General features: G+C 30.5%; 1 protein-coding gene across 2 annotated transcripts in view; it reads right to left on the bottom strand.

The window, feature by feature from the left end:
• Positions 1-25,962, bottom strand: part of LOC140445870 (serine protease gd-like) — a 154,319-nt gene that overhangs the window by 109,913 nt on the left and 18,444 nt on the right. For both annotated transcript variants that reach the window (XM_072538272.1, XM_072538271.1), the window contains exons 2-3: positions 20,340-20,559; positions 1,872-2,022 (exon numbers count right to left, since the gene is read on the bottom strand). In XM_072538272.1, coding sequence (XP_072394373.1) covers positions 1,872-2,022; positions 20,340-20,549 — 361 coding nt within the window. In that variant the 5' untranslated portion in view covers positions 20,550-20,559. The remainder of the gene's footprint in view (positions 1-1,871; positions 2,023-20,339; positions 20,560-25,962) is intronic.

Raw genomic sequence — 25,962 nt, forward strand, 5'->3', positions numbered from 1 at the left:
AGAAGGAAGTCCACTTGCTACGATTAAAACCATCAGTATGCAGTTCGCGAAACCAATGCAACTGAAATAAGAGCATTGTTTGGACTATTGTACTTGGCTGGGATGCTCAAGTCTGCTCGGCTTAATTTAGAAGATCTTTGGTCTACTGATGGAACCGGAATAAGCTTATTTAGAGAGATGATGTCTTTACAACGATTTATTTTTTTGCAGCCTTGTCTACGTTTTGACAATATAGAAAATCGAAAAGAAAGAAAAAAACTTGATAAAATGACTGCAATTAGAGCAATTTTCGAAAAATTTGTGCAAAATAGCCAAGACGTCTATACGCCAAGCGAATACCTTACTATTGATGACAAGCTGGAGGCATTTAGAGGCCGCTGTGGTTTTTGCCAGTATATGCCAAAAAAGCCTGCACGATACGGATTAAAGATATTCGCTCTCGTTGATGCAAAATCATATTATGTTTTGAATTTAGAACTATACGTGGGATTGCAGCCAGAGGGACCCTTCCAATTGAGCAATAAACCTAGTGACGTAGTTCTGCGACTTGTAACTCCAATATCTGGAACCAAACTAAAAGTTATGAGCTGATGCTGAAGCTTTTAAAAGATCATCAACTGACGTCTACTTGAACTGTAAGAAAAAACAAAAGGCAAATACCTGAAAGTTTTATAACATCTAGGAACAGGCCAGTATATTCCTCAAAATTCGGATTTCAAGAGAGTATAACGTTAGTTTCACATGTACCAAAAAAAGGAAAAGTAGTTCTTCTAATGTCAACTTTACATCACACTCCTGATATTGACGATAATACTGGCGAAAGTAAGAAACCAGAAATAATTTCTTTTTATAACGCTACAAAATGTGGGGTAGATGTGATAGATGAATTTTCGGCTTCATACGATGTTTTACGTAATAGCACAAAGTGGCTCATTCCACTTTTTTGTACGATACTCAACTGTGCAGGTATAAATGCTAGAGTAATTCATCAACAAAATACTGGCGATTTTCAGTCAAAACGAAGGAAATTTTCGAAATTATTAGCAATACAGTTACTAACAGAATACAAACAAATTCGGTCTACCAACTTAAGGCTTCCGCGAAATTTACAAGTCCATCCTGAAGTAACTGTAACAAATGATGAAGTGCAATCAGGTAAACGAATGAAAGTAGCCAAAAGATGTAATGTTTGCCCGAGAAAAAATGACAGAAAGACCTATTATAATTGTGTGATTTGTAAAAAAAGGTATATGTTTAGAGCATTCAGTGGTGCATTGTGATTCTTGCTATTTAGCTAAAAACAATTAAAATGTATTCTGTGTGTTATGGTTTTCAAAAATTCATTTATTTTTACTAGTTCTCTGATTTTTTTTTTAATCGACAAAAAATGAGTGTAACGTTTTTTTATGCTGTAAAATGAGACTTTTTTGGAATATTCAAGTATTTAGTTTGCAATTTGTTATTAAACACTAGTTCCTTTTGATTTAAGTTTGTTATATGGTGAAATATAAATCACACTATAAATTTTCTAATAATGTGTTATTTTTATTTCAATTTTTTTTTAATGTTGGGTATCAGATACCCCACCACACAGGTTTTTACATTTTAGTCTACCACACTGGCGCCGAGTTAACATGAACTTTATTAGTAATTACCGCTGTAATAATATGTAAACATAAATAAATAATATGTAAACAAACCGTAAATTATTTTTCGCTACTAATCGCTATATTTGGGATTTTAGTAGGAGAAAAATAATTTTACTTTTACCTACTTAGTACACCATTGCCGTCCTCATAGATAAAGATATTTATATGAATGAGAGAAGAATGCAATTGAACAAAATATGATGTGGTTTTTAAAAGATTTACCTGGTCTACCCGTACAGTAGATTCTATCGTTATACCTGAGTTCAGTGATTTTAGGAATAACGTCGGTAAATGGGAAAAATATGTTGTATATAAGGGTCGACGTACCATCGTTAAGCTCACGTTGTTTAGTTACTTGTTCCAGTCTTAGTTCCTACAATTAAAAGTTAAGTTGAATAAAAAAATAAATTTATATGAACATATAAATATACATAAAAATACATGCAGTTTCAAAATTTTAAACTCAGAAGTGCCAATATACATATTCTCCCTTTTCTGTTTGTTGACTCTCGGAAGAGTATGGGGACATTGTATCTAGATTGCTTCGAGTTGACAGATACGATATTTTTTAACAACCACAACACATTTCGTTAACAATTCTTTACTTTTTACATTTTTGGCCATGACTTGTCAATAATTTAAAAAATTCACCGGACCAACTGTAGGAAAAATAGAGGTTGAAATTATCGAGGTATAATCTGACAAGCTATCTGAAAGAGTAATGCATATTTAGCTCAGCAGGGTGCTATTGTACCGAGGTGTGATATTCCATAAATAAGGATTCTAACTGTTTTATGAAATGATCCCTTGTTTTTGTTATGTCCCTCCTCCAACAATAGCACCAGTCTAAGCTGAATATTAATGAGTGTCTTAGATAGCGTGTTAGACTATACAGAAAATCAAAAAAAAATGAGATACCTGGCCGAGTCAAAGTCACGGGAATACGTTATTTCTCTGGGCTACAATTCGCCCAATCGTAGCTGATGAAGATTTATCAAGAAACTGTTATTTTAAAGAACATATAAATAAACAAATATTGGGACATATTACTTGTAGGTGAGACATCTAACAACAAAGAGTAGTAATAAACATTACACATACAATTTCAGTTGTACCAAATTGTGATTATACATACCAGTCATTATGTTAATGAGATCGAGTCATATAAATATTACTATTATCTAAGAATTAACTATTATCGAAGAAAACAAGTGGGAGATTTACGAATTCTACTAAAAAATATGATGACTAAAATAATTGTGCAATACCAATTAATAAATTCTCTCTGCGAAACACAAATGTTATAGCATTTGAAATTTATTGGAATCCCCTCGTATATGTGTTAATTGAAATCCCCTTATATATGCATTACAATAACGAAGAATTTTTTTAATGTTTCTTAGTTCGTATCCTTCAATTTAAAACCCAAATAATCTTTTTCGTTCTTTTTAGGTCGCCGCCATCGATAATAAATTGTTTTATTGTTTATTTATGTCACAGGCGCAAATTCTTCGATATTTCTTTGTTCAAACAGCCTGATATTGCGTTTTCAAATTAATTCACGTCTTAATTTCCGTTGTGTTTAGTTTATACCCTAAGTGCTTTGTTTATTCTAACTTATGCGAGCAATTTTTAAAGATAATTTCGTCACTTTCGTTGGAGCCGTGGTGAAGAGCGGCCAGCGTTATGTCCAAATTCATCCATCGAATTTGTGGTTTTCTGTTTTTGGTCCCTTTTTATGGAAATATGTAGCAGTGAAAAGTAGTTTTGTGGCAGTTAATGCTTCAATTAATGTTTTGAGTGAGGATTGGAAGAATCGTCGTTTCCATCCTCGTTTTGTTTCTCCCTGTTTGTCATCCAAGGCTTTTTGGCAGTATGGAGATGGATTTGTTCGTGTGTTCGTTACGCAGAGAGTGGAGCCCAGGTCTACCCCCAGTTAGTTGCAGTTATGGTTCCAGAACATTCAAAGTGTGATTTGGTGAATTAAGTTAACTTCTGTTTCAAATTTTAAAGTAAAGACATTTTTTTTAAATAATAATTTGCTTTCATAGAGGATAAAAAATTGTAATATTTAAAGTAGTAAATTTTATGGTTTGACTTTAGCTGTCATTTTATTTGATTAGTTTTGTTTTAAATTTAATGTTAACATATGACAGCTTGATTTATTGTTTTCGATATTTATTTGTTTTGTTTGTTTTAAAGAAAGGTTAATCTCTGTGCGATAACACTTGGAAGTTTATGTAGTATCTCCAACTCCTGGAGTTTGTAAACGGATGACATGTAAGTTTTTTCTGTATTTTTTTTTGAATTGTGACTATTAATATAAAGTTTTTATGTTCTCTATGTTTTGTAACTGTTTGTGGTGACACAAAAATAAATGTTAAATTTTGTTTCTTAACATTTGTTTATTTTTTTTAACTAACCTTTTTTTTGAGTTTCCATTTGAAAAAGATATGTTTTTTATGTTTAATAATTATATTTCCAGTTACAACTAGCTGATTGTAATAGGTATAATTAGGCACCTCAAGTGGCGCCCTATAATAAATTTCTTGAGGTGTTTCCTGTTTCTTTTTGTTTTGTTTGTCCCAAGAGATTTATGACCCTTTAGTTCATTTTTCTGTAGTTGCCCCAATTCAAACCCCCTTGTCTTTTACTTATCCACGACCCCAGCTCTCCTACTAACCCCTGGGTGCCCGTTCGCATATGTTTCGATTATTTTGCTTGCCCTTCTCCACCCCCAGTAGTTTCTTCCCCCAATTTTCTACTGCTTGTATTAATGCCCCGTGTGATAGGCAAAATATATCGTTACAATTTCAGTGATAAAAAATGCCTCTTTTTAGGTTTTTCTTTATTAATAATATAGTAATAGGTTATAAACATCAATACGCTAGGTATATTACATATTGAGAGTTAGTAATAAACTAGAGTAAATAAATAAGATAAATATAACATGATTATTGTAACAAGAAGAATATATTTGAATACGCCTTAAACTGCCAAGTGACAGTTCGACAACGTTCGACACGTTAATATAAATAAAAGAAGACGAGAACAATGTGGTCATGGCAATAAAATGAATTGTATTTTATTTTACCGTTTAGGTCAGGTTTGGGTAAAAATGTATTTTCAGCACCGATAAGGTAAAATATTTTAAACATATTGTTAATCAGATTTGGGTTCCTCTTAAGAAAATGCCTTCACCGAAGTGGAACGTCTATTGACTCTCTCCTCGATACTGTGTCAAGGTGACCCTACGAAGTCATTATTTATCATTAGGACTGACGCTAGTTCATATGCATTAGAAGCAGCTTTACTTCAGGGGGAGAGTCCCGAAAAAAGGACCGTAGAATATACAAGTTATTTATTGACCGATTTTCAGAAGAGTTACCATACAACAGAACGTGAGGCTCTAGCAGTAGTATGGGCTTTTTCGAAATTTTGAGGATATATAGAGTCATCCCCTGTCATTGTTTAGATTAATCACAAGCCCTTACGCTGGCTTATGTCATTAAAGTCGTCAGCAGGAAGACTTCCAAGATGGGCTTTTTCGTTACAACCATATGATACAAAAATTGAATATTTGCCAGGAAAACAAAATTCCTTAGCAGATACTTTATTTCGCCCTATTTTTCATCAAATTGCCAAGGAAGATTCATGTAATATTTATATTGTAACTCTTAACTTGTCTACAGCTGAAGCTAAAGAAATTAGAGAAAAACAGTTATCTGACACAAATATGGTCTCTATCATTAAGTCTTTTGAGACTTCTGAGAGTTGTGCTGTTGAAATCAAAAGATAGAGTGAACGAGGACATAATATGATGAATGGCATACCATAACGCTATTTCTCTCACCATAATAAAGAGGAAGCTCAACAAGTTGTGGCAAATGTCTCATCTAGGAAGTATTACAAGAAACTCATGATTCACCTCACCTCTCGCCAGCCATTATGGTGTGCGGTGTGATGGTGTGGTATAAATTACAGAAAATTATCTCACGATACTTTTGGATGGGTATGCGCAAATATGTAACCGATTATATGTCAAAATATATCGAGTGAAAAAGATACAAAGCAACTAAACTAAAACTCACTGAATTACTTCAAACCTTAGTTTAAAGTCAGCGCTTTGAAACTATTGCTATTGGCCTTTTAGGTCCATTACCAGAGAAATAAACCAGAGAAAGGTGGATTTTTATTGTTAAAGATACCTCTTCTAGATAGACGGAAATGTTTTAACTTAAAGATTTGACTGCTGAATAATGCGCCAGATGGCTTATTAACGAGATTGTGTTGCGATTTATAACTTTCAGGAAAGTAGTTATCAAAAATGATGGAGTACAGTTCGTCAGTGATAACATGCAACATGTAGCTCAAGAATTAGGATTTAGTCAGATTCTATTCCCATTTAACAATCAGCTGCAAATCCTGTTGAACGCAAGAACCGTGACCTAAAAACCTAATTCGCTATATTAACCTCAACTAACTATATTAGCTGCAAAGAAAAGCTACCCTGTGTTCATTTTGCTATGAATACTACTGTTTTTCAGTCTACTGGTTTCACACCTGTTTAACTTCGGACGAGAACTAAGTACCCCAGATGATATTGAACGAGATTTTCGTGCTATAATAAGTGTAGAATATATGTATAATAAGTACAAAGATAATATATCGTTATTATTGTTGGGCGCCATTTTTGACTTAATCCACGAATAACACAAGGTAATAACGCAACGCGTCATTATATACACATTTAGAAATACGCACAGAAAAGGAATGAGTTACTAATAGTTCAAAATTGGGTACATTCAAGTTCTACGAAGACAAGCCTTAATAAGTTTACTGGGAAAGGTAGACATCAGAATTTCTGAAAGACATTACTCTATTTAGAAACAAAAAAAAAACTGATGTTTAGTCATTAGTATGACAACTAGAATTTGTGATAATTAACGCGTATCATACGCCTGTAATAGGGACAACATCGGTAGGTCAACTTCGAGTAAGGTCTAAATAATTCTAGGTTACATAACTAAACAAGTATTGGAGAACTAAAAAAAGTTTCCTGAGGCGGAAGGCTGATATTCTAGATTTATTACTGAAATACAATTATGAATGGCTTACCATTTCGACGAGACAACTAACGGTAATCCACTTACTTCATCCCTAGCCTTCCTCAGTGTCTGGCCATTCAGAATACAAGATATTGGACAGCAATAATCTTTTTTAAATTTTATTTTGGGGTTTCGAATAGAGGGTCGAAATTCGAAGGTCTTCACATTAAGAGTAAAACTTAGATAAAATGAACAGATACTATAATGAACTATCAATGGTAACTGGACAGAGGAATCTTGATATCTTTGGTATAGATACCAAAAAAATAATTGGATTTATAAATTCGTAAAATAAGATAAATTGAATTTTGTATCCACTTGAAGATAACTAACGGTATGTACAATTCATTGTAATATAAACTAAAATAAGCATAAAAATATCATATTCTACAAAGGCATTCTAAAAATAAAATGAGATTAAATTTTACAAACACCCTTAAAATCAATATAAGTTCTTGGTAGGGATAGCAAAAACTCAAGATCTCGATAAATACAAACCAGGAAGAAAATGGTACCGAAGCAGAATAGGATAAGATAAAAATAAAATTTATATCGAAATGAAATACGATATATTATATAGACATACTAAACACAATAAATTATCAATATTATAATAATAAAAAGTAAAACCGTTCAACGAACTGGGGTGCGAGCCAAACTGAATTGCATTAGAGATCAACGTGCGGAGTCTCCTACACTACTTCCAGAGGCTCGTCTCTTTGCGACAACATCTGAGATACACAAAATTATTAATTGGAATAGGGATAGGTCCACTAATCCACTTAACTATAGCAGGATGGTCCCTGACTAATCGTCAACATCGCCAACATAAATCAGGGTTGTCGAGACAGCTCAAAAAAAAATTGAAACGTGTCAACTTCCTGAAGGAAAAAAAGCACTAGGGGACGGATTTGCCAAAGCAAAGAGGTATTCAATGTACTAAGTACTAGGGTATTAGTGCAGTACTGACCCTACGCCAAAAAAATTTGGAAAGGAAACGAATCCTCTCCAGGATAAAGTTCGCGTTAGCGCAACTCTTCCTGTACACGGGCCACGGAGGGGTTGAATAGTCGCTGAAGAGGGTAGCAAAGATTAAGTACGCAAAGGCGTGAAGGGAATCAACAAAAAATTAAAAATTAAGAATGGGCTGAACATTTTAGAAGAAAGGTATTAAAAATTTAAGAAAACAGATTTATTCTATTTCAGACAAATCTGACTCATCCGATGAAATACTGACTAAGTTTTAGGTCTGAATCAGACAAAAAAAAACAAACAAAAACCAAATTTACATTCAAAATAAAACTGGATACTGGATTTGATGAATTGACACCAGGTACAGTTCATTGACTATTAGGCACAACGACCAACTGTCAGCTTTCTATAAACATAGCTCTAGCCTAACGAATAAGGTGGAACAGACCAGTGTTTAAGTCTCTGAAAGCGAAAAGAGGGGTGCTTCCAGCTCAATAAAGGCAAGTGGCCAACAAAGTAGCTTTAGCAAGCTTCGCTATAGTTATTCACTAGGTAGATAACCTAAATAGCATCAAACAATAATACAGTCGACTATGACAGTCAAACAATGAATGCTCGAAGTTCCAACTACTGATTGAAAATCGAACTAACGCAAAAGAAGAAAGATAGGATGGCCAATAGTTCCATGAGAATATCCTTCCAGATTGATCACAGTGGAAAATTTCCAAGCAAGGAAACTCCCAGAAGGACAAAAGAAGAAAATAAATCTAAAACGTTAATAGACAATCTTGGAAAAGAAAGAAAGGGGATATATGGCATACAAGCCACAATCGACACATAAACAGTTCAGCCCATCCCTTTATAGTTCCAAAATTTTTTATTTACTTTAATTTGTTGTTACGTAATACATTTGCTTTATATCGAAAATGAAAGAACAAATAATATCGAAAATTAACTAAAAAACGAGGTGGCCTTTTAGAACCAGTAGTAAACGTGTCGATTAGCGACACACCTCGAACGTCATATAGACTGGCGTCGGAACTAGTACGAATTTTGGAGACAAGAAATAAAATAAAAATATAATTTTTGAAAACTGTGTAAGAGTATTACGAAATAGATTCAGGAACAAATTCAGGAACTTCCATCATATGTTGGGAAGTAATAAAATCCTCCATGAAGTTAACATATGTCTATTTGATATTGGAAATTTTCCTGAAATTGTTCTTTAACATACAAAACGACGATATGCATAAGAATAACGAACAAGTATCGAAAAAAACAAAACAAAACAGAGAAAAGAGACAGATAAATAAAAGGGATTGGGTTGCAGAAACGGTGTAATAACAGAAAATCTGCCTGTTCACTTTGGGAATATTAACAAATTAAAAATATAAATTTACTCACTTAGAAATATTCTTCACGAGCTTGGTCGTGGCGGGATAAAACTAGCAGGTACTGTTTTTGACTTCCCCATACATTTGTAGAAAAGACCTATGTTTGTGTCCATAGAAGTAACGAAATGTGTGAAACAAAAATTTGGCATAAGTCGTAGAGACTCGTCGTTATAGACATATATATATTATATATATATACATATATATATTATTTTACGTCTATAAAACAATAATCAGGCCCATAGTAAGTTATGGTTGCGAAACATGGGTGGTGACACAGAAATCTGCCAATGCATTAGATGTGTTTGAAAGAAAAATATTACGTAGGATCCTGGGCCCAATAAGTGAAAACAACAACTGGCGAATTAGGTACAATAGAGAAATATACGAGCAATATAGCGAACCAACTCTAGCACAACATACTAAACTGCAGAGATTAATGTTTCTTAATCTCCATTTAACTCACTATATTGAACGATTGGACCTTCTGACTATCTTGAACCTACTGATTGACTGACTCTAACTAACTTTCATACTAAAACTGGCCATCTTGAATTCAAATCACCGAGTATTTATACCTTTTCAATCTTCCAGAACCATCTGGTAAGAAATCCTATTCGATTTTGTTCTATTTCTTCTATATGGATGTTCTGGAAAAAGTATATGTTCGATCTACAGACATAATCATTATTCGAGGATGTTCTACCGTAAACAAAGGTCAAATTCTGTATTCTGGAGAATTCATTAATTTTCTATTGATAATTTTGTTGACATTTAGGCTTTTTAGATCAGAATATACACTTAAATCAGTAACTAACACTCTAATTTAATAAACTACACATTTTAAACAACATATTATTATAACCCCACTTTATATTCGTAATCATTACTTAAACGTCACTTTAAACAGTATTTTTGGTTGCCTAGTCACATGGCTCACTTAAATATATCTACAACATTATAATTACTGAAATAAAACTTTTTTTACACTTATTACATGATAATTTCTTAAAAATGCCCTCACATAAATAATTTTTATTAAATTCTCTAGTATTATTGTATGATTGTCTATATTGTTGATAATTATTCTTATTATATTGAAAGTTATTATTGCCTTTTCTATTGTTGTTATTATTACTTGTCATATTACCTCTTTGTATTCTTTGAATAAAATTAATAAAACTCTCTATTGTTTGAATATTTTGTACAGTTACTGTTTGTACAACATCAGCATCAAAATGTCTAGATACATTTAAGACTGTTTCATCCTCTCTAAGTGGTGGTTCTAAATATTTTGCAACTGTTATCAGTTTCAATGCATAATCTTCCATATTTGATTTTAAATTGTGATTATACTTTCCAAAATATAGAACTTCTCTAAATTTGGCTTGCTCTAATTCACCCCAATAATAATTTAAAAATTTATTTTCAAATGTATGAAAATTATCTAAATCATTTTCAATACTAGCAAACCAAGTTGCTGCATTGTCATTTAATGTCATTCTAATATAATCTTTAATATCATTAATATTATTCATCAATCTTAATCTATGTTTTAAACTATTTATGTATACTCTAGGATGCAAATTTTTTATATTACCAGAGAATTTAATCCCAGTCTCATTTGTTAAATTTAAGTAAGGTCTCCCTATGTCTCTCATTTGTGAAATATCATCTATTCTCTGTTCCACATTTCTTATTTGATTACTATTTATTTGGATATTTTGTTGTATATCGTCTAATTTTTCTTCTGTGTTTCTCCTGTCTTCGTTAATTTTTACTTCTAAGTAACATTTCTGCAACTCTATTTTCTGTTCTATATCTATCTTATTATCTTGAATAATCCTCTTTACTTCTGTCCTCTCATTGTCTATCCTTTTCTTGTAGTCATTCCGTATATTTTTTATTTCATTTGCTACTTTTTTCTCTGCAGCTTCAAGTTTTTTATCCATTTGTTTTTCAATTTGTTTTACAATTTTATTATTATTATCTTCTATTTTCTTTTCTAATTTTCTATAATTCTCTTCTAATTTCTGTTCCATTTTTTTCATGTCTTTTTTGACTTCTTTTGAATTCTCTTCCAATTTTTTTATGTCTTCTTTGATTTCTTTTGAATTCTCTTCCATTGTCTTGTTTATCTGCATCATTAATGACATCAAAGCTGCAATATTGACATTTTCCTCTCTTTCTGGATTCATTTCTGCAGTATCTTGTGGAGCTTGAACTAAAATCTCCTCTTGTACAGGTTGTGTTTCTACTTCAACATCTTCTTCATTCTTTTTGCTTCTTGTACCTTTCTTGCCTTGAGATATTTTGAGACTTTACTTGTTCAAATATAATTAAAAATAAAATTTATAATTTTTTCTTTCTACTGATAATTAATTTAATTATATGAGAGCACTTATCTTCCCAAACTAATTCTTTTAAATAGAGAGCCCCGCGGTGGGCGCCAAATTGTTATGATGTATTGTTTGTGAATGATGAGCAATGAGTAATATGAGTATTTTTAATAATATAATATATAGGGTTTTTATCGCGGTTTTTAAAGAATTAGTTTGTAAGTACTTTTTTGAATTATCTTTATTATATCTATTATGAAACATACATATATATCTAACCTAGCCAATGCAAATTTAATATATATATATATATATATATTCAGGGATTCTACAGTATTCACTGCCTTCCCTCGATCAACCGTTTCCATCTCTCTCTGTTGTCCCATTCTTCATCGTTTAGGTCTCTCTTACTCATGGCGTCGTCTACTTCGTGCCTCCATAATTTTCGGGGTCGTCCTCTTTTCTTCCTTCCTATGGGGCTCCATTCGGTTATTCTCTTAATCCATCTGCTGTCGCTAGTTTTTCTTACATGTCCATACCACTTTAGTCTTTTTTGTTCTTTAATGTCTGTTTCTGTTGATGTTCTTTGCTTTATTTTGTCATTACTTCTCCTATCCATTTTTGTTACTCTGCAGCATCTTCGCAGGCATTCCATCTCTGTTGCTACTATCTTACTGCTCTTTTTTTATTTATGATCCAATTTTCAGCCCCATATGTCATAATACTTCGCACTAATGTTTTATAAATCTGTGTTTTTGTCTTCATATTTAGGTGTCTATCCCACCATACTGAGTTAAGTTGTCGGATTGCTGTTCTTGTTTGTTCTAATCTTTGTGTAATTTTTTCCTCTGTTGTTGCCTTTTTCGTGATTATAAACCCCAAGTATTTGAATTTATCCTTTCCTTTGGTTGTTACGTTGTCATCAATCTGTAGATCTTCTATGTCTTCTTCACTTGTAGATAGGTACTCTGTTTTCGCGAGATTAATATCTAGGCCAGCCTTGGTATATTGTTCTTGTAGTTTCTTTATCATGTCGCCGAGGTCGTCTTGGTCTTGTACGATCACTACTTGATCGTCTGCAAAGCTTAGCGTATATAGGTATTCTTCCGTACCAGTACGGTTGTTGTTCAAAAATAATGTTGCTCCTAATATTATGAGACGCAACCGATTTGAGTTACTTCTGAAAATGTGGCACTTCTCTCTAAGTGCAAACACTTATAGACCAAATCATAAGCAACTATTAAAAAATATTTACACCAGGGAAAACATTTTGCATGGATGAAAACATGGTACATGGTACATGGTACATGGTTTCAGGGACGTTTACTTTTCAAGCATTATAATCCACAAAAGTGCCATAAATATGGCATTAATATATTTAAATTATGTACTCAGAATAGTTATACGTGGAACCTAAGTGTATATCCAGGCCAAGAGAAGTATGGTGAATTAGCAGCATCTGCCAGGGTAGTGCTAAAATTGTCGCGAGGACTTTTAGAGTCTGATGGAATTTGTGTAACTGATAACTGGTATACAAGCCTTCAATTAGCGCACATCCTTTTGGATAACAATTCCCATTGTCTCGGAACTTTGCAAAATAATCGCAAGGGTAATCCAGCCTACGCAAAAAATAAAGAACTTAAAAACGGTGAAGTAATTGCCAAAAAAAAATGTAAGAGGAATATGTGTCCTCAAGTGGCATGAGAAAAAAGAGGTTTAGGTTTTATCCACCTGCCATAACGCTGAAATGGTCCAACTTCAACGTCGGGGAAATAATATTCAAAAACCGAAAGCGCTAATTGCGGTAAAAGCTCCATTGATTTATTCGATCAGATGTCGAGTTAAGCTACGGTTTGTTAGAACAGTGCGCAGCGCACAGCATACACGTACAGCAAAATCTGTTGTACTCGACTCACGGCAGTTTTGGTTGAGTCGGTTTGTTAAATTAATTCTCATAAATATTCTGTCGCTCTAAAAACAAGTTTAGAAATTAGTTTCACGTTTATTCTCGCAAAGGTTGTACGTTTAAAAAATGAATTCCCACAAACTTAACACAATAATTTTATTACTCCTAGAAGAGGAGAAAGAAGAAGAGTTGATAACGTTAAATCTAAATCAAAGAAATAAAAATGTAAACGAAATTTTTTCATGTTTTAATACAGAAGGTGCTTTTAAATTAACAGTCAAAGAAAGATTGTTTTAAAACGAGGAAAAACTTCGAGAATAGTTTAGACTTTCCAAGGATATATTTGGAACTATCTTACAATTTGTACTAGATCCACTAGTCTTTCATCTTCCTCGGGAGAAAATTTAGTAGATATCACCTAATTATTACAATAATAATTACTTTATAAAAATACAACTATAATTTCGGTATAGATGTGTACGCTGTGAGCTCAGCTAAACGTTTGCGTCCAAATCAAATCGCAGTTGATTCCAGCGCACACCGTCGACGTACACGGCTATCGCTCTGCAGTGCGCGCAGCTCAGCAGAAGCTAACAAACCGTTATCATAGAAAACCAATACTTTGATTTTGACGAACGTGCACGGCGTTCCACTGACTGTGAGTTATGCGTCGCTCACTGTTCTAACAAACCATAGCTTTACAGTATGGCTCTGCGACGAACTGTCCGTTGGTACCAAAAAACTACTATAGAAATTTTATTAGGTATAATAATAGGTATAATATAATAATAATAATTAGGTTTACTTCAATTGTTAATGGCCATTTCATCTAGAAGGAGGCCCAACAGACCAACATATCTATAAATTATTTTCGATATGCAGTTATTGAAGAATTGTTAAAATTTGAAGGCGGCCAGTTTTATGAACGTTTACGTCGTACAAAAGTAAACCTCGCTGCTCACGTATTTACAAAATTAGACTGTAAAGCACTGGAAAATAGACGCTACTGTAAGGGATGTTACAAGAGAAAACAAGATAAACTGATAGTTAAAAATAAAGTGAAGAAAGTAATAACGTACTGTGCCCAGAGCGAAAATAGTCCTAGGTTTTGTCTGGAATGTTTCAATTTATTTCACAAAACTCATTATTGTTTTTTTGAAATAAATGTATTTCTATTGTTTATTTATTTAATACATTTTTTTATCAATTGTAGGTATTCATATTTCTATACTTAACTAGCGGACCCGACAGACTTCGTTCTGTCAAATAGATTTGAAATGTGGCAGTTTATTTTTTTAATTCTCCTGAACCGAACCGTCACCATGATGATAGGGCGGTGTGTGAGGGTCAGCTCGGGTGACCTAAGTATCTTCGCTTCCACGAACTTTGGTCACCCTTTTGGACCCTCAACTGTTTTTGTTCGTAAAGTATGTATCGAAGGATTGTGTTCTTAAAGAAGATTTTTTGGGCAGGATTCCTATGACTGGACAAACTCGAGGTATTGATTATTTGAACACAATAGTAAATTTTTTAACGAGCATAGCATTGATTTGAAAAAGGTTTTTTCTGTGTGTACTGATGGTTGCCCATCAATGTTGGGGCAAAATATAGGGTTTTTTCAGCTGTTGAAAAAACACTTGGGAAATGATCATTTTTCTAGTTTCCATTTATTTTATTGAGTTTCCATTGTATCATTCATCAAGAAAGCTTAGCTGCTAAATTTGATAAAAAATTTAGCTGTTTTATGAAAACACTTGTAAAGATTGTGAATGTCATAAGATCAAATGAACTAAACCACAGAGAGTTTCAAGAATTTTTGAAAGAACTTATGTCGCAATATGGGGACATTCTTTACCAAGATGTAACGAGAAGTGAGATGGCTGAGTAAGGGTAAAGTTTTCGAACGTTTCTTCAGCATTCGACATGAGATGACTCTGTTTTTGGCTAAAAAGAATAAAGAGTTTCCTGATATTCATAATTTTAGTTGGTGGCTTAAAGTAGCGTTTCTCACTGATACAATAAGCATTATGAATGAAACATTGACCAAACTGCAAGGAGACTACAATAACATTGTAACGAAAATAATGAGTATTGTGGTTTTACTGAAGCAGAAGCTAAATATGTATATTGAAGAATTGTCAAATTAGATTATTAGAATCAGATTATTCCAGCTTTCCTTGCGTTAAAGCACTCTTTGATGAAAATTAAGATGAAAGTCAATAGATTTCTGACCTACTGAAGCTGTTAGCAGACCTTAAGGATGAAATGTCTGTGAGGTTTAGTGACTTCAGGAAGTTCCAAGAACCATTTCGCTTTGTGGAAAATCCATGGGCAATAACAACAGCAAATGTAGCTCATCTTTCCATTTTTGGATACGAAGCTAGGGATTTGAAAAATAAGTTAATTGATCTTAAGAATGATACAGAGCTCAAAAGTATTTTTGAAGAAAAAAACAAGGAAAAAGCTATTAGTTTTGGGAAGCAGTTGAAAATGGCAATTTCCTAACTTAATTGACTGTGCTCAGAAAATTTTGTGTATTTTTGCATCTACATATGTCTGTGAATCTACATTCAGTAAGCTGAAGTTCATAAAAAACAACTACAGATCTAGGCTAACTAGTAAGAACGTTGAAAACATTTTGAGAATTTCAGTTTCTTATATATAATTGTTATATTCTTAACATAGATGCCATTCTAGAGAGCTGTGAAAAATTTCGCCCGTCGTCTTCAAAGAATTAACAAATTCAGGACTTGAAATTCCTGGAGTCAAGTAAAAGATATTTTACATGCAAAACAGTCCATATAATTTATAATTATATTGTTTTTACGTAACTTATAATAAACTTATGTTATAGTCATATAGTTTTAAAGTTATTTCATACCACCACTTGTACTTGCGGCCCTGAGGAAAATTTCATTCAAACTATTAGGCTCTCAAAGAAATCCTAGTGAGGATCACTGATGAATTAATATCGACACAAAGAAATGATCTAGATTTAACGAACCGAATACCCTATTTGGTTTTAAACAAAATCAACCACAAACAAGTAAAAATATCCATAACAAAGGTAAATAGAGATAGTAACAAAAGAAATATGGTTAAATTGACATGCAACAGCTACAGAATGAGTTAGAAAGTATGATATAAAAAATAATTCACAAAAATCAGTTAACACAAAAATCAGTTAACACAAAAATGTAACACAATATTAATAAATGATAAAAAATAATTAGTTGGGAAAATATCAAAATATTTATACAGGCAATAAGATAAAAATCCGTACCTAAAAATTCTCAGGGGTGGCCATACTCTAGAATAAACAAGAAATATCCTCCTTAGTATTACATTTTTGAGAATGGTTAAATCAACATGTTTCATCTCTGTTAGCTACTACAAACGCAAGTTTTTGTAAGAACAAAAGTTGGGTGTCTCATCAAAATGAAGCTATTCACGAAAAATAAGCTTGTTTGTAATAAATGATAAAAATGGTCCTCAGATCCCGGACTATACATTTTTGTACTGTGCCCCTTTTTACGTATATATTATGGTTTTTTAAGTTATTTTGAAAAAAAAAAGAAATTTTTTTTAGAAATTTTCAAAATAGACGATACACTTAATATCACTTTTTTCAAAAATAAAGTATTTTAAAACAGTCAAGCTCCTGCATTTAATAAAGAATATTAGAATAAAAACGATTAATTTTTATTCTTGGGGATATTAGGTTAATTGTACTGCCCTGTTTTCCTTAAAATATTTGAAGAGTCCGTCTTTTACGAGCTGTAACCTACTCAGCTTACATGCAAATGACTTTTTGTAGTACTTATTTTAAAGGTCTGTTTATGGGCTATAAAAAACTTTTATATTATTACCCCCGAAAAACCAACCATTTTTTACAATTTAACTTTAAATACATTGATCGAAATATTCGAAAAAAAAAATATCTTCTTTCACCGACCATATCCCACTTTGTATTGTATCTAGAATATCTTGTAAAGATATATTTCATTCTTCTTTATAAGCTTTATTTTGTTTTGCAAGCTTTTTTAATTAAAGCATCTTTTAAAAAACCGTTAAAAACGTGTTTTTTTTTTTTTAATGAAAATTCGCTATTTTCAATCATAAATAGCTCAAACTCTATTAAATTTCTAAAAAACTGTATGGAACAAAAGTTGCCTAGAATTTAATCCTCTATCGATTCCCTTGATTATTTTGTGCAAAAAAGGTGGAACCACCCATGGGGCGGAAGCACACATCGGCATTATATAACTTTTGCTATTTGAGCACTTTCCCATTAACGCACTTGAATGCCCGATAAAATTGAGAGGTGAATAATCCGAGTGACTGGATTATTTAGGCAGTGTGGGTGGCCAGTTCTATCCCTCCGGAATGCCTAGCATCTATTTTTGGCCATTTTGTATCTTTTTTTTAATTAGGACGTGATCTGTTTAATTATCAGTTTCTGCTTTCCTTAAAAATATGTTGTCTTAATATGTAATTAAATTCTTTTGGGAAAGTCTATTTAGCATTTTCCAATATCTGTCTTCTCGTCGTGCTTACTGTACATCCCTATTGAATTCAATATCTTTTACCTTCCGCTCACGCGTATACTTATTTTTTAAAACTTTTTTGCTAATCTTATGTAACATATTCTTCCTGAAATAGTTTTAAATACTATTATTACATGTTTAAATGCTTATTTGCTTTAACTCTTAGAGCGTTACTCAATCTCATTTGCATTTTCTACATTTTTTTACCTAATGATCTAGTGATCTCTCTTCATTTATTCCTTTTATGGTCTTTGATCCCTGTAATATTTTGCTTCTACTTTTATTTTTTATTTTTTATTTTTTAAGTAAATACTTCTTATCCCTCAGTATGGTGTTTTGCACGGGTACGAAATTCTATTTAGCGTGACTCAAATAATCGAGACGCACGTAGTAACCTTGCGGTAATGTTATATACTAAACTCGGGATGACTGGATCGCTTTGGCTTATTCTGATTTTAAAGTATTTGTATGCGATAAAATAAAATTATGCAAATTTTAAAAATAAAATAAAAAAATACAAAATAAAATAAAATAAAATAAAATAAAATAGATGAAATGAAATGAACTGAAATGAAATGAAATGAAATGAAATGAAATGAAATGAAATGAAATGAAATGAAATGAAATGAAATGAAATGAAATGAAATGAAATGAAATGAAATGAAATGAAATGAAATGAAATGAAATGAAATGAAATGAAATGAAATGAAATGAAATGAAATGAAATGAAATGAAATGAAATGAAATGAAATGAAATGAAATGAAATGAACTGAAATGAAATGAAATGAAATGAAATGAAATGAAATGAACTGAACTGAAATGAAATGAAATGAAATGAAATGAAATGAAATGAAATGAAATGAAATGAAATGAAATGAAATGAAATGAAATGAAATGAAATGAAATGAAATGAAATGAAATGAAATGAAATGAAATGAAATGAAATGAAATGAAATGAAATGAAATGAAATGAAATGAAATGAAATGAAATGAAATGAAATGAAATGAAATGAAATGAAATGAAATGAAATGAAATGAAATGAAATGAAATGAAATGAAATGAAATGAAATGAAATGAAATGAAATGAAATGAAATGAAATGAAATGAAATGAAATGAAATGAAATGAAATGAAATGAAATGAAATGAAATGAAATGAAATGAAATGAAATGAAATGAAATGAAATGAAATGAAATGAAATGAAATGAAATGAAATGAAATGAAATGAAATGAAATGAAATGAAATGAAATGAAATGAAATGAAATGAAATGAAATGAAATGAAATGAAATGAAATGAAATGAAATGAAATGAAATGAAATGAAATGAAATGAAATGAAATGAAATGAAATGAAATGAAATGAAATGAAATGAAATGAAATGAAATGAAATGAAATGAAATGAAATGAAATGAAATGAAATGAAATGAAATGAAATGAAATGAAATGAAATGAAATGAAATGAAATGAAATGAAATGAAATGAAATGAAATGAAATGAAATGAAATGAAATGAAGTGAAATGAAATGAAATGAAGTGAAATGAAATGAAATGAAATGAAATGAAATGAAATGAAATGAAATGAAATGAAATGAAATGAAATGAAATGAAATGAAATGAAATGAAATGAAATGAAATGAAATGAAATGAAATGAAATGAAATGAAATGAAATGAAATGAAATGAAATGAAATGAAATGAAATGAAATGAAATGAAATGAAATGAAATGAAATGAAATGAAATGAAATGAAATGAAATGAAATGAAATGAAATGAAATGAAATGAAATGAAATGAAATGAAATGAAATGAAATGAAATGAAATGAAATGAAATGAAATGAAATGAAATGAAATGAAATGAAATGAAATGAAATGAAATGAAATGAAATGAAATGAAATGAAATGAAATGAAATGAAATGAAATGAAATGAAATGAAATGAAATGAAATGAAATGAAATGAAATGAAATGAAATGAAATGAAATGAAATGAAATGAAATGAAATGAAATGAAATAAATTAAATTAAATTAATGTTTTAAACAAAAAAAATTAAGATTTTTTAAATTTCAAACAACTAAAAGTGCCGTTTTTTAAATCTTTTCTCTTTTTCAGCCTTTTCCCTTTATTTTATAATCATGTAGCTTTTCGCTGAGAGATTATTAAAGTAGTTGTTTTTCAAATTTTTCTTTATTTATTGTTACCTGTTTTTTCACTTTATATCATGTTGGCCCTTCGTTAAATTTTCCTTTAGGTTTTCATTTCCAGTAATTGCAAGACTTTGTAATACCGATTTTATAAACTTAAATCAAAAAGTTTTAGAAATTGAAAATAAGCGGCAAAAACAATGATAAACAGAATAAGCAACAACGTTGGACAATTAAATAATGCCTCAATAAACGTAGAAGGAAAAAAACATAAATACTTACCGGTTGGTTAAATTTTCCCACGAAAGATGCATTTACACTAAATTCTATCCATGGATTTTTATCGTATGGTAGTTTCACTGATCCGTATACTCTTTGTTGTTGATCTCTATAGTACCCAAAAATATGAGGGCAGGGAATTGGAGGTAGCCTTTGGCTCAGCATCATTGGCATCCAAGTTAGTAGAAAAGCAAGCCCATATTTGTGCTTCATCTTTAATGATCTGAAAGTGAAATAATTATTATATAAAAAAATATGTCTAGGTGCTAAAAGAAACAGGAAAAAATATAAGATTCCACCAAAGACTGATACCTCTATAGTTTTCACAATTTTTACGATTGTGTTGTTTAAACAAATATATAAATTGTGTAGTTTATCAGGTTTAAGGTATTTTGGATTTCAATCTACATTGATTTATCAGATATAGCATTCTCAAGTGTAGAAAAAGCCTTCATGTAATAACAATTTCATGTTGTTGTTACTCATGTTGCTTATCTAGTATTTAACATTATGATCACTTCATAAATTCTAGCATGACAAATTCCATATATAGTTTGCTCTTCTAAATCATCTTTGATATATCGTCTAGAATCATACTAGATAGTGTCATAGTGTTGCACTCATTCTTGTGCGGCAACGTCTTTCTATATAGGCGGAATTTTTTTTTCTATTCATATGTTTTATTATTTTGAATAATAAAACCTAATTGAAAATGACCTAAAAAACAAAATAACTTTCGAGATTGAAGGACAATAATTTGAGAATTGTCGTTTTGATAACAAAATGCCTCACAATGCACACTCTAAAAGATCTTTTTCGTATGCCCCTCGAAAAGGTGATATAAAACAACGTATAAACCAAAATATGTATAAAGTGAAGGTTTGTTTAACAAACATCATTTAATTTTTTATAATTGTTTTTTATAATAAATTAAGAACAACTGAATTTAGTTGGCTAATTTCGGTTTTGACATATTATGTATTTAAAGTTCATTTAAATATAAAGTGGCGTTTAACACACTTCACGTCTATTTACTTTTTTCGTTTCACTTAAACTCAAAAAAATATGATGTAATTATAAGAAAAATAGTAAAAGCAGTTTTATTTTCCTATACAAACAGTTATATATACTGATCTTTACTACATACCATCAAATATTAACTTTATTAGATGTACCTATATGAAGTGTTTTAAAAAATGTGATTATTACTCAAAAGTAAAATATTTTTATTTTTGACAGACTTATGTATGATTAACATTAAAAATAATTTTAAAATGTTCAACACTGTTCATCTACAATAAAAAAAAACTATACATTTTCTTTAAAATACATTTAAAAATTTAGGTTTGTGCATTATTTCAATACATTTTAATAAATATAACTTAATTGAAACAAGTCAACCTAAATTTTAAAATCCACTGAGTATGCTAAAAAATGTTAAAATCTAATTGAATAGGTATACTAAATTCATAAAATTTCATTTCTGACATCCTCGTCTTATCCTTGTTTTATTTTTGGTACTATGTCATCACCAACACCAGCGTTAAAATCACCCATAATCATGATATTATAACTAACAAGATAAGTCAACGCGCATGTTCTTGCATCTCTCTCGCACACCTGTGACGTAAGCCCGAGACAACTTTAATGATGCCAAGTTAAATGCTCTATCTGTTGCTATCATGTGTGCTTCAAAACATAGTGAATGAGATTTTTATTTATTCATTGATGTAGACTTTGAAGACTTTGTGTATTATATTGTTATGTAAAATTTGTGGTGAAAACATTTAATTTACTGTGTTAATATCACCTAATTTATTTATCGTACGCAACTTCCTCTCGACTATCGGTAGCTACTTTATAAATAAGACTAATTATTTGGTTGCCATAATGTATTGTGCAGTGGTGGGTTGTTTAAACAATTATAATAAAAAAAGTAAAACTTTTTCGAAGTGTCGTTTTTTTGTGTTTCCTAGAGACAAACAAATGCGTAAAGTATTGGTCTTCAAGTGTTTTCAGTGAGACAAATTTAATGTAGAAACCGCGAGAATATGATCTAAACGTTTTACAGAAGATGACTTAAAAGAAAAACTATTGAGATTGCCTGACAAACAATGGAATATTAGTACTAATAGTATAATTAATTATAAAATTGTCACTGAAGAGATCTTTTCCTCGGTTAACCTTCCTAGTGGTGATACAGAAATTAACCCTGAAGATTTAATTGACAGTCATCAAGATTTTATATAAAAGATCTGGAATGAGATGGATTAAAAAATTTAGCGGGTTTTATTGCATTTAAGTTACAAAAAAAAAAGAAATACTTCGATATATTCCGGACGCTAACGATAAATCGTTTACTTGGGTAAACCACGTTTCCGAGGGTGGTTTACTCAAACCAACACTGGAATTTGTAACTAAATGTAGTTAACTGGAACATATTTTTCGTAATTATAATGGCAACATATTAAAAATAACTAAAAATTATTTAAAAAACCTAATAGAAGCTGCAAAATATATAAATGTTAGCGAAGATGCAAAAATTACTTTTTTATATGTAAAATGTATTATAAAATACTAATTCTAAATAAAAATATTAAAGATAATAAGTATAATAACAATATCCGCAAGAAAATAATCACAAAGATTGTAAAATAAATGTCTAAATTATTTTCATAAATTCTGAAGTATGACCTGCTTTTCCTTATATTTCAAATTCTTTACATTTTACCGGTCTTTTATATTTAATTTATGTTTTGTAGCAATATCTATTTTGTTTGTAATACACAAAATCAAATCAAAGATTCATATATTTCTTTAATTAATTTTACAAATTACTCAAACCACGTTTTCAGAGAAAGTAACTAGTTATGACTTCTTAGTGCAAGATATGGCATCGAGATACATGTACCGTTAACAGTTTAAGTTTCAAAGTTGTTCATTACAGTAATGAAACAATGTTGCCATATACCTAATGCATCGTAAAAATATAAGATACACACAAGTTCCCTGGCTTTGTCTCGCTATGACGTCATGCGCAAAGTCGATTAAAATTAGAATGGCAAGTGAGCATATCTTGTTTGTTATAGTATTATGACCCATAATGAAGATAATATATTCATTATGTCGAATTTCTCTTAATGTTATTTTGAGGTGTTCATAGAAGTTTTTCTTATATTGAGATCTCTGTTGTTCTCAGGTCCATAAATTGATGTCAAATTTAAGGCCTTGGCATCTAGTTTAATTTTCATGTGAACTAGTCGTTCTGAGATATATTTACAGTGTTCTACTTGGTTTGTTTCTGTTGTGCTAATAGGGTGACTCCTTATTTAGCTTTGATTTCGTTTTTATCATTCTCGACAAAAAAGTCTTAGGGTAAAAAGAATGTCCAAATAACAAACACAAGAGGACCAGCAGCAGCAAATAGAAAAGAAATCTTCAAAAATTTTTACAAATAATTGTATAAAAATAACCAAGAAAGTAGCCAAAAATCCCTTATCATTAACCAAAAATTAGAGAAAATTCCCAAAAATTACTCTGTAAAGTGAAAAACAACAAAACTTTGTTGACATAGAATCAAGGTGTGTTTGAATTGGTAAAAATACCGTGCCATGATGTTATTTTAGCCCCCCATGGCCTGATCAGACGCTGGGGCGAAATACAAAATTAAACAGGAAAGAACAACAAATTTCTCTTAACTGTTTTCCACTAAGGTGTCAACAATTTTGGTGATCATAAACGAAAAAATTTATTAAAATTGTTTTCTCTCCTTTGCGCTACACGAAATATGTAAAAGTAGTTTACCAATCTAAACACAGAGACTGACAAGCCGTGCTTCTACGACATCTTCTTCTTAGGGTGCTTGTCCGTTCCGAACGTTGGCTATCATGACTTTGTTGGTTGTTGGACAGTATATGTCCTACAACAGATTAAAGCAAAAATTAAAAGTATTTTGGTTTCGAAAATTAGTTTACGGATTTTAATATCAGATGAAGAGAGAAGATTTATTTTCACGTTCAGAGCGACTGTGAATATCCGTCTCTGAAGAGCCCTTTTAGGGTGAAATACGTATAAGCGGATACACAGACGCACTGTACGTGAAATCAAATCTTAACTGTCCTTTTCCTTTTGTCTTAAATATATTAAAGAGATAGCAAGCTTTTGCTAGAAGATTTAAACGTTTACATATATATAAATAAATATATAATTTTGTTTTATGTTCTGCAATCCAAGCTGTTTCATGACATGACAATCACTTATAACTATTTTCCGGAAAAAGTTGTTTATCTAATAGATACTGTTCTAAAGTAAAACGGTACAGGAAGTTTATTCTCAATCAGCGATGCGTCTGAATTTATTTAGAAAAGTTAAATCTTACCCATAGAGTTAAAATCTATAATACGCGTAACTTTCCAATAGGCGTTATTGTCCTATCTACAATCTCTTTTTGTAATAAATAGTGACCATCTTAGTAAAATTTGTTTGAAATCTAGGCAAAATATTCTGCCATATTCATAATATATCATAATAATGTTTTTTTTTAAGTGAATACTACTTATCGCTCGGTATGATATTTTAACGGGCATGGAATCCTATTTAGCGTGATTCGAAAAATCGAGACGGGTGTAGTAACCTTGCGGTATACCATAATATACATACATCCATATACACTTACAATATATTTTTTTATAACAACTCGAGAACGACTTGTCCAATTTTGATTTTAAGATATTTGTACGAATTAAAATAAAATAAATTAAATAAAAATAAATCAAATCAAATAAAGTTTGACAAATTAAATACGGTTATAAAAAAATTATAAAAAAATATAGAGAAACTATAAATAATTATAAAAAATCATAAATAGTTAAAAAAATAATAAAAATTAAATAAAATTTAATAAAATAAATAAAATTATGTAAAATTAAATAAAATAAATAAAATTTCATAATATTAAATAAAATTAAATACAATTAAATAAAATTAATTAATATTAAATAAAATAAATTTAAATAAATAAAAATTAAATAAAATTAAATAACATTAAAATAAAATAATTAAAGTAAACTAAAGTATATTTTAAAAATTTTATAGTTGTTTATGGATAGGTATTTAAAAATGAAAAGTTTTTAATGATAATCAAATAATATACCCTTCCATTATTTATAATTATTTTTAGAATATAATAGTAATCAAAAAAATAAAATAATTTTATGTTATAGATGACAAATTTCGAAAATTACTAGATTCATAAACAAAATTTTTAAAGAAAAAAATTAAGATTTTAAATTTTTAAGAATAATGTGTAGTGTTATTATAAAAAATATTACCCATTTTGTAATAAGCGAAAATAAAATTTCATTAACCTACATATTATAATAACAGGCTATAAGAAGTATTCTATCTAATTCTAAGAAGCTTTTGCCGGCACTCCCCAAGTGCCACGCTCTTTTCTTAATGTAAATACCAATAAAAATATATTTATGTCAATTAAATTAGGTTTTTTACTCGACACAACTGTATAAACGGGTTTGGCAGTTAAAATGTGTAGTATGAGATATTCCAAAAGGACTCATCATTTTTTAAATTGAAATATGGGTAAATAAATAATCAAAACGTTATTGCC

Source organism: Diabrotica undecimpunctata, chromosome 7, assembly GCF_040954645.1.
Source record: "Diabrotica undecimpunctata isolate CICGRU chromosome 7, icDiaUnde3, whole genome shotgun sequence".
NCBI lineage: Eukaryota > Metazoa > Arthropoda > Insecta > Coleoptera > Chrysomelidae > Diabrotica > Diabrotica undecimpunctata.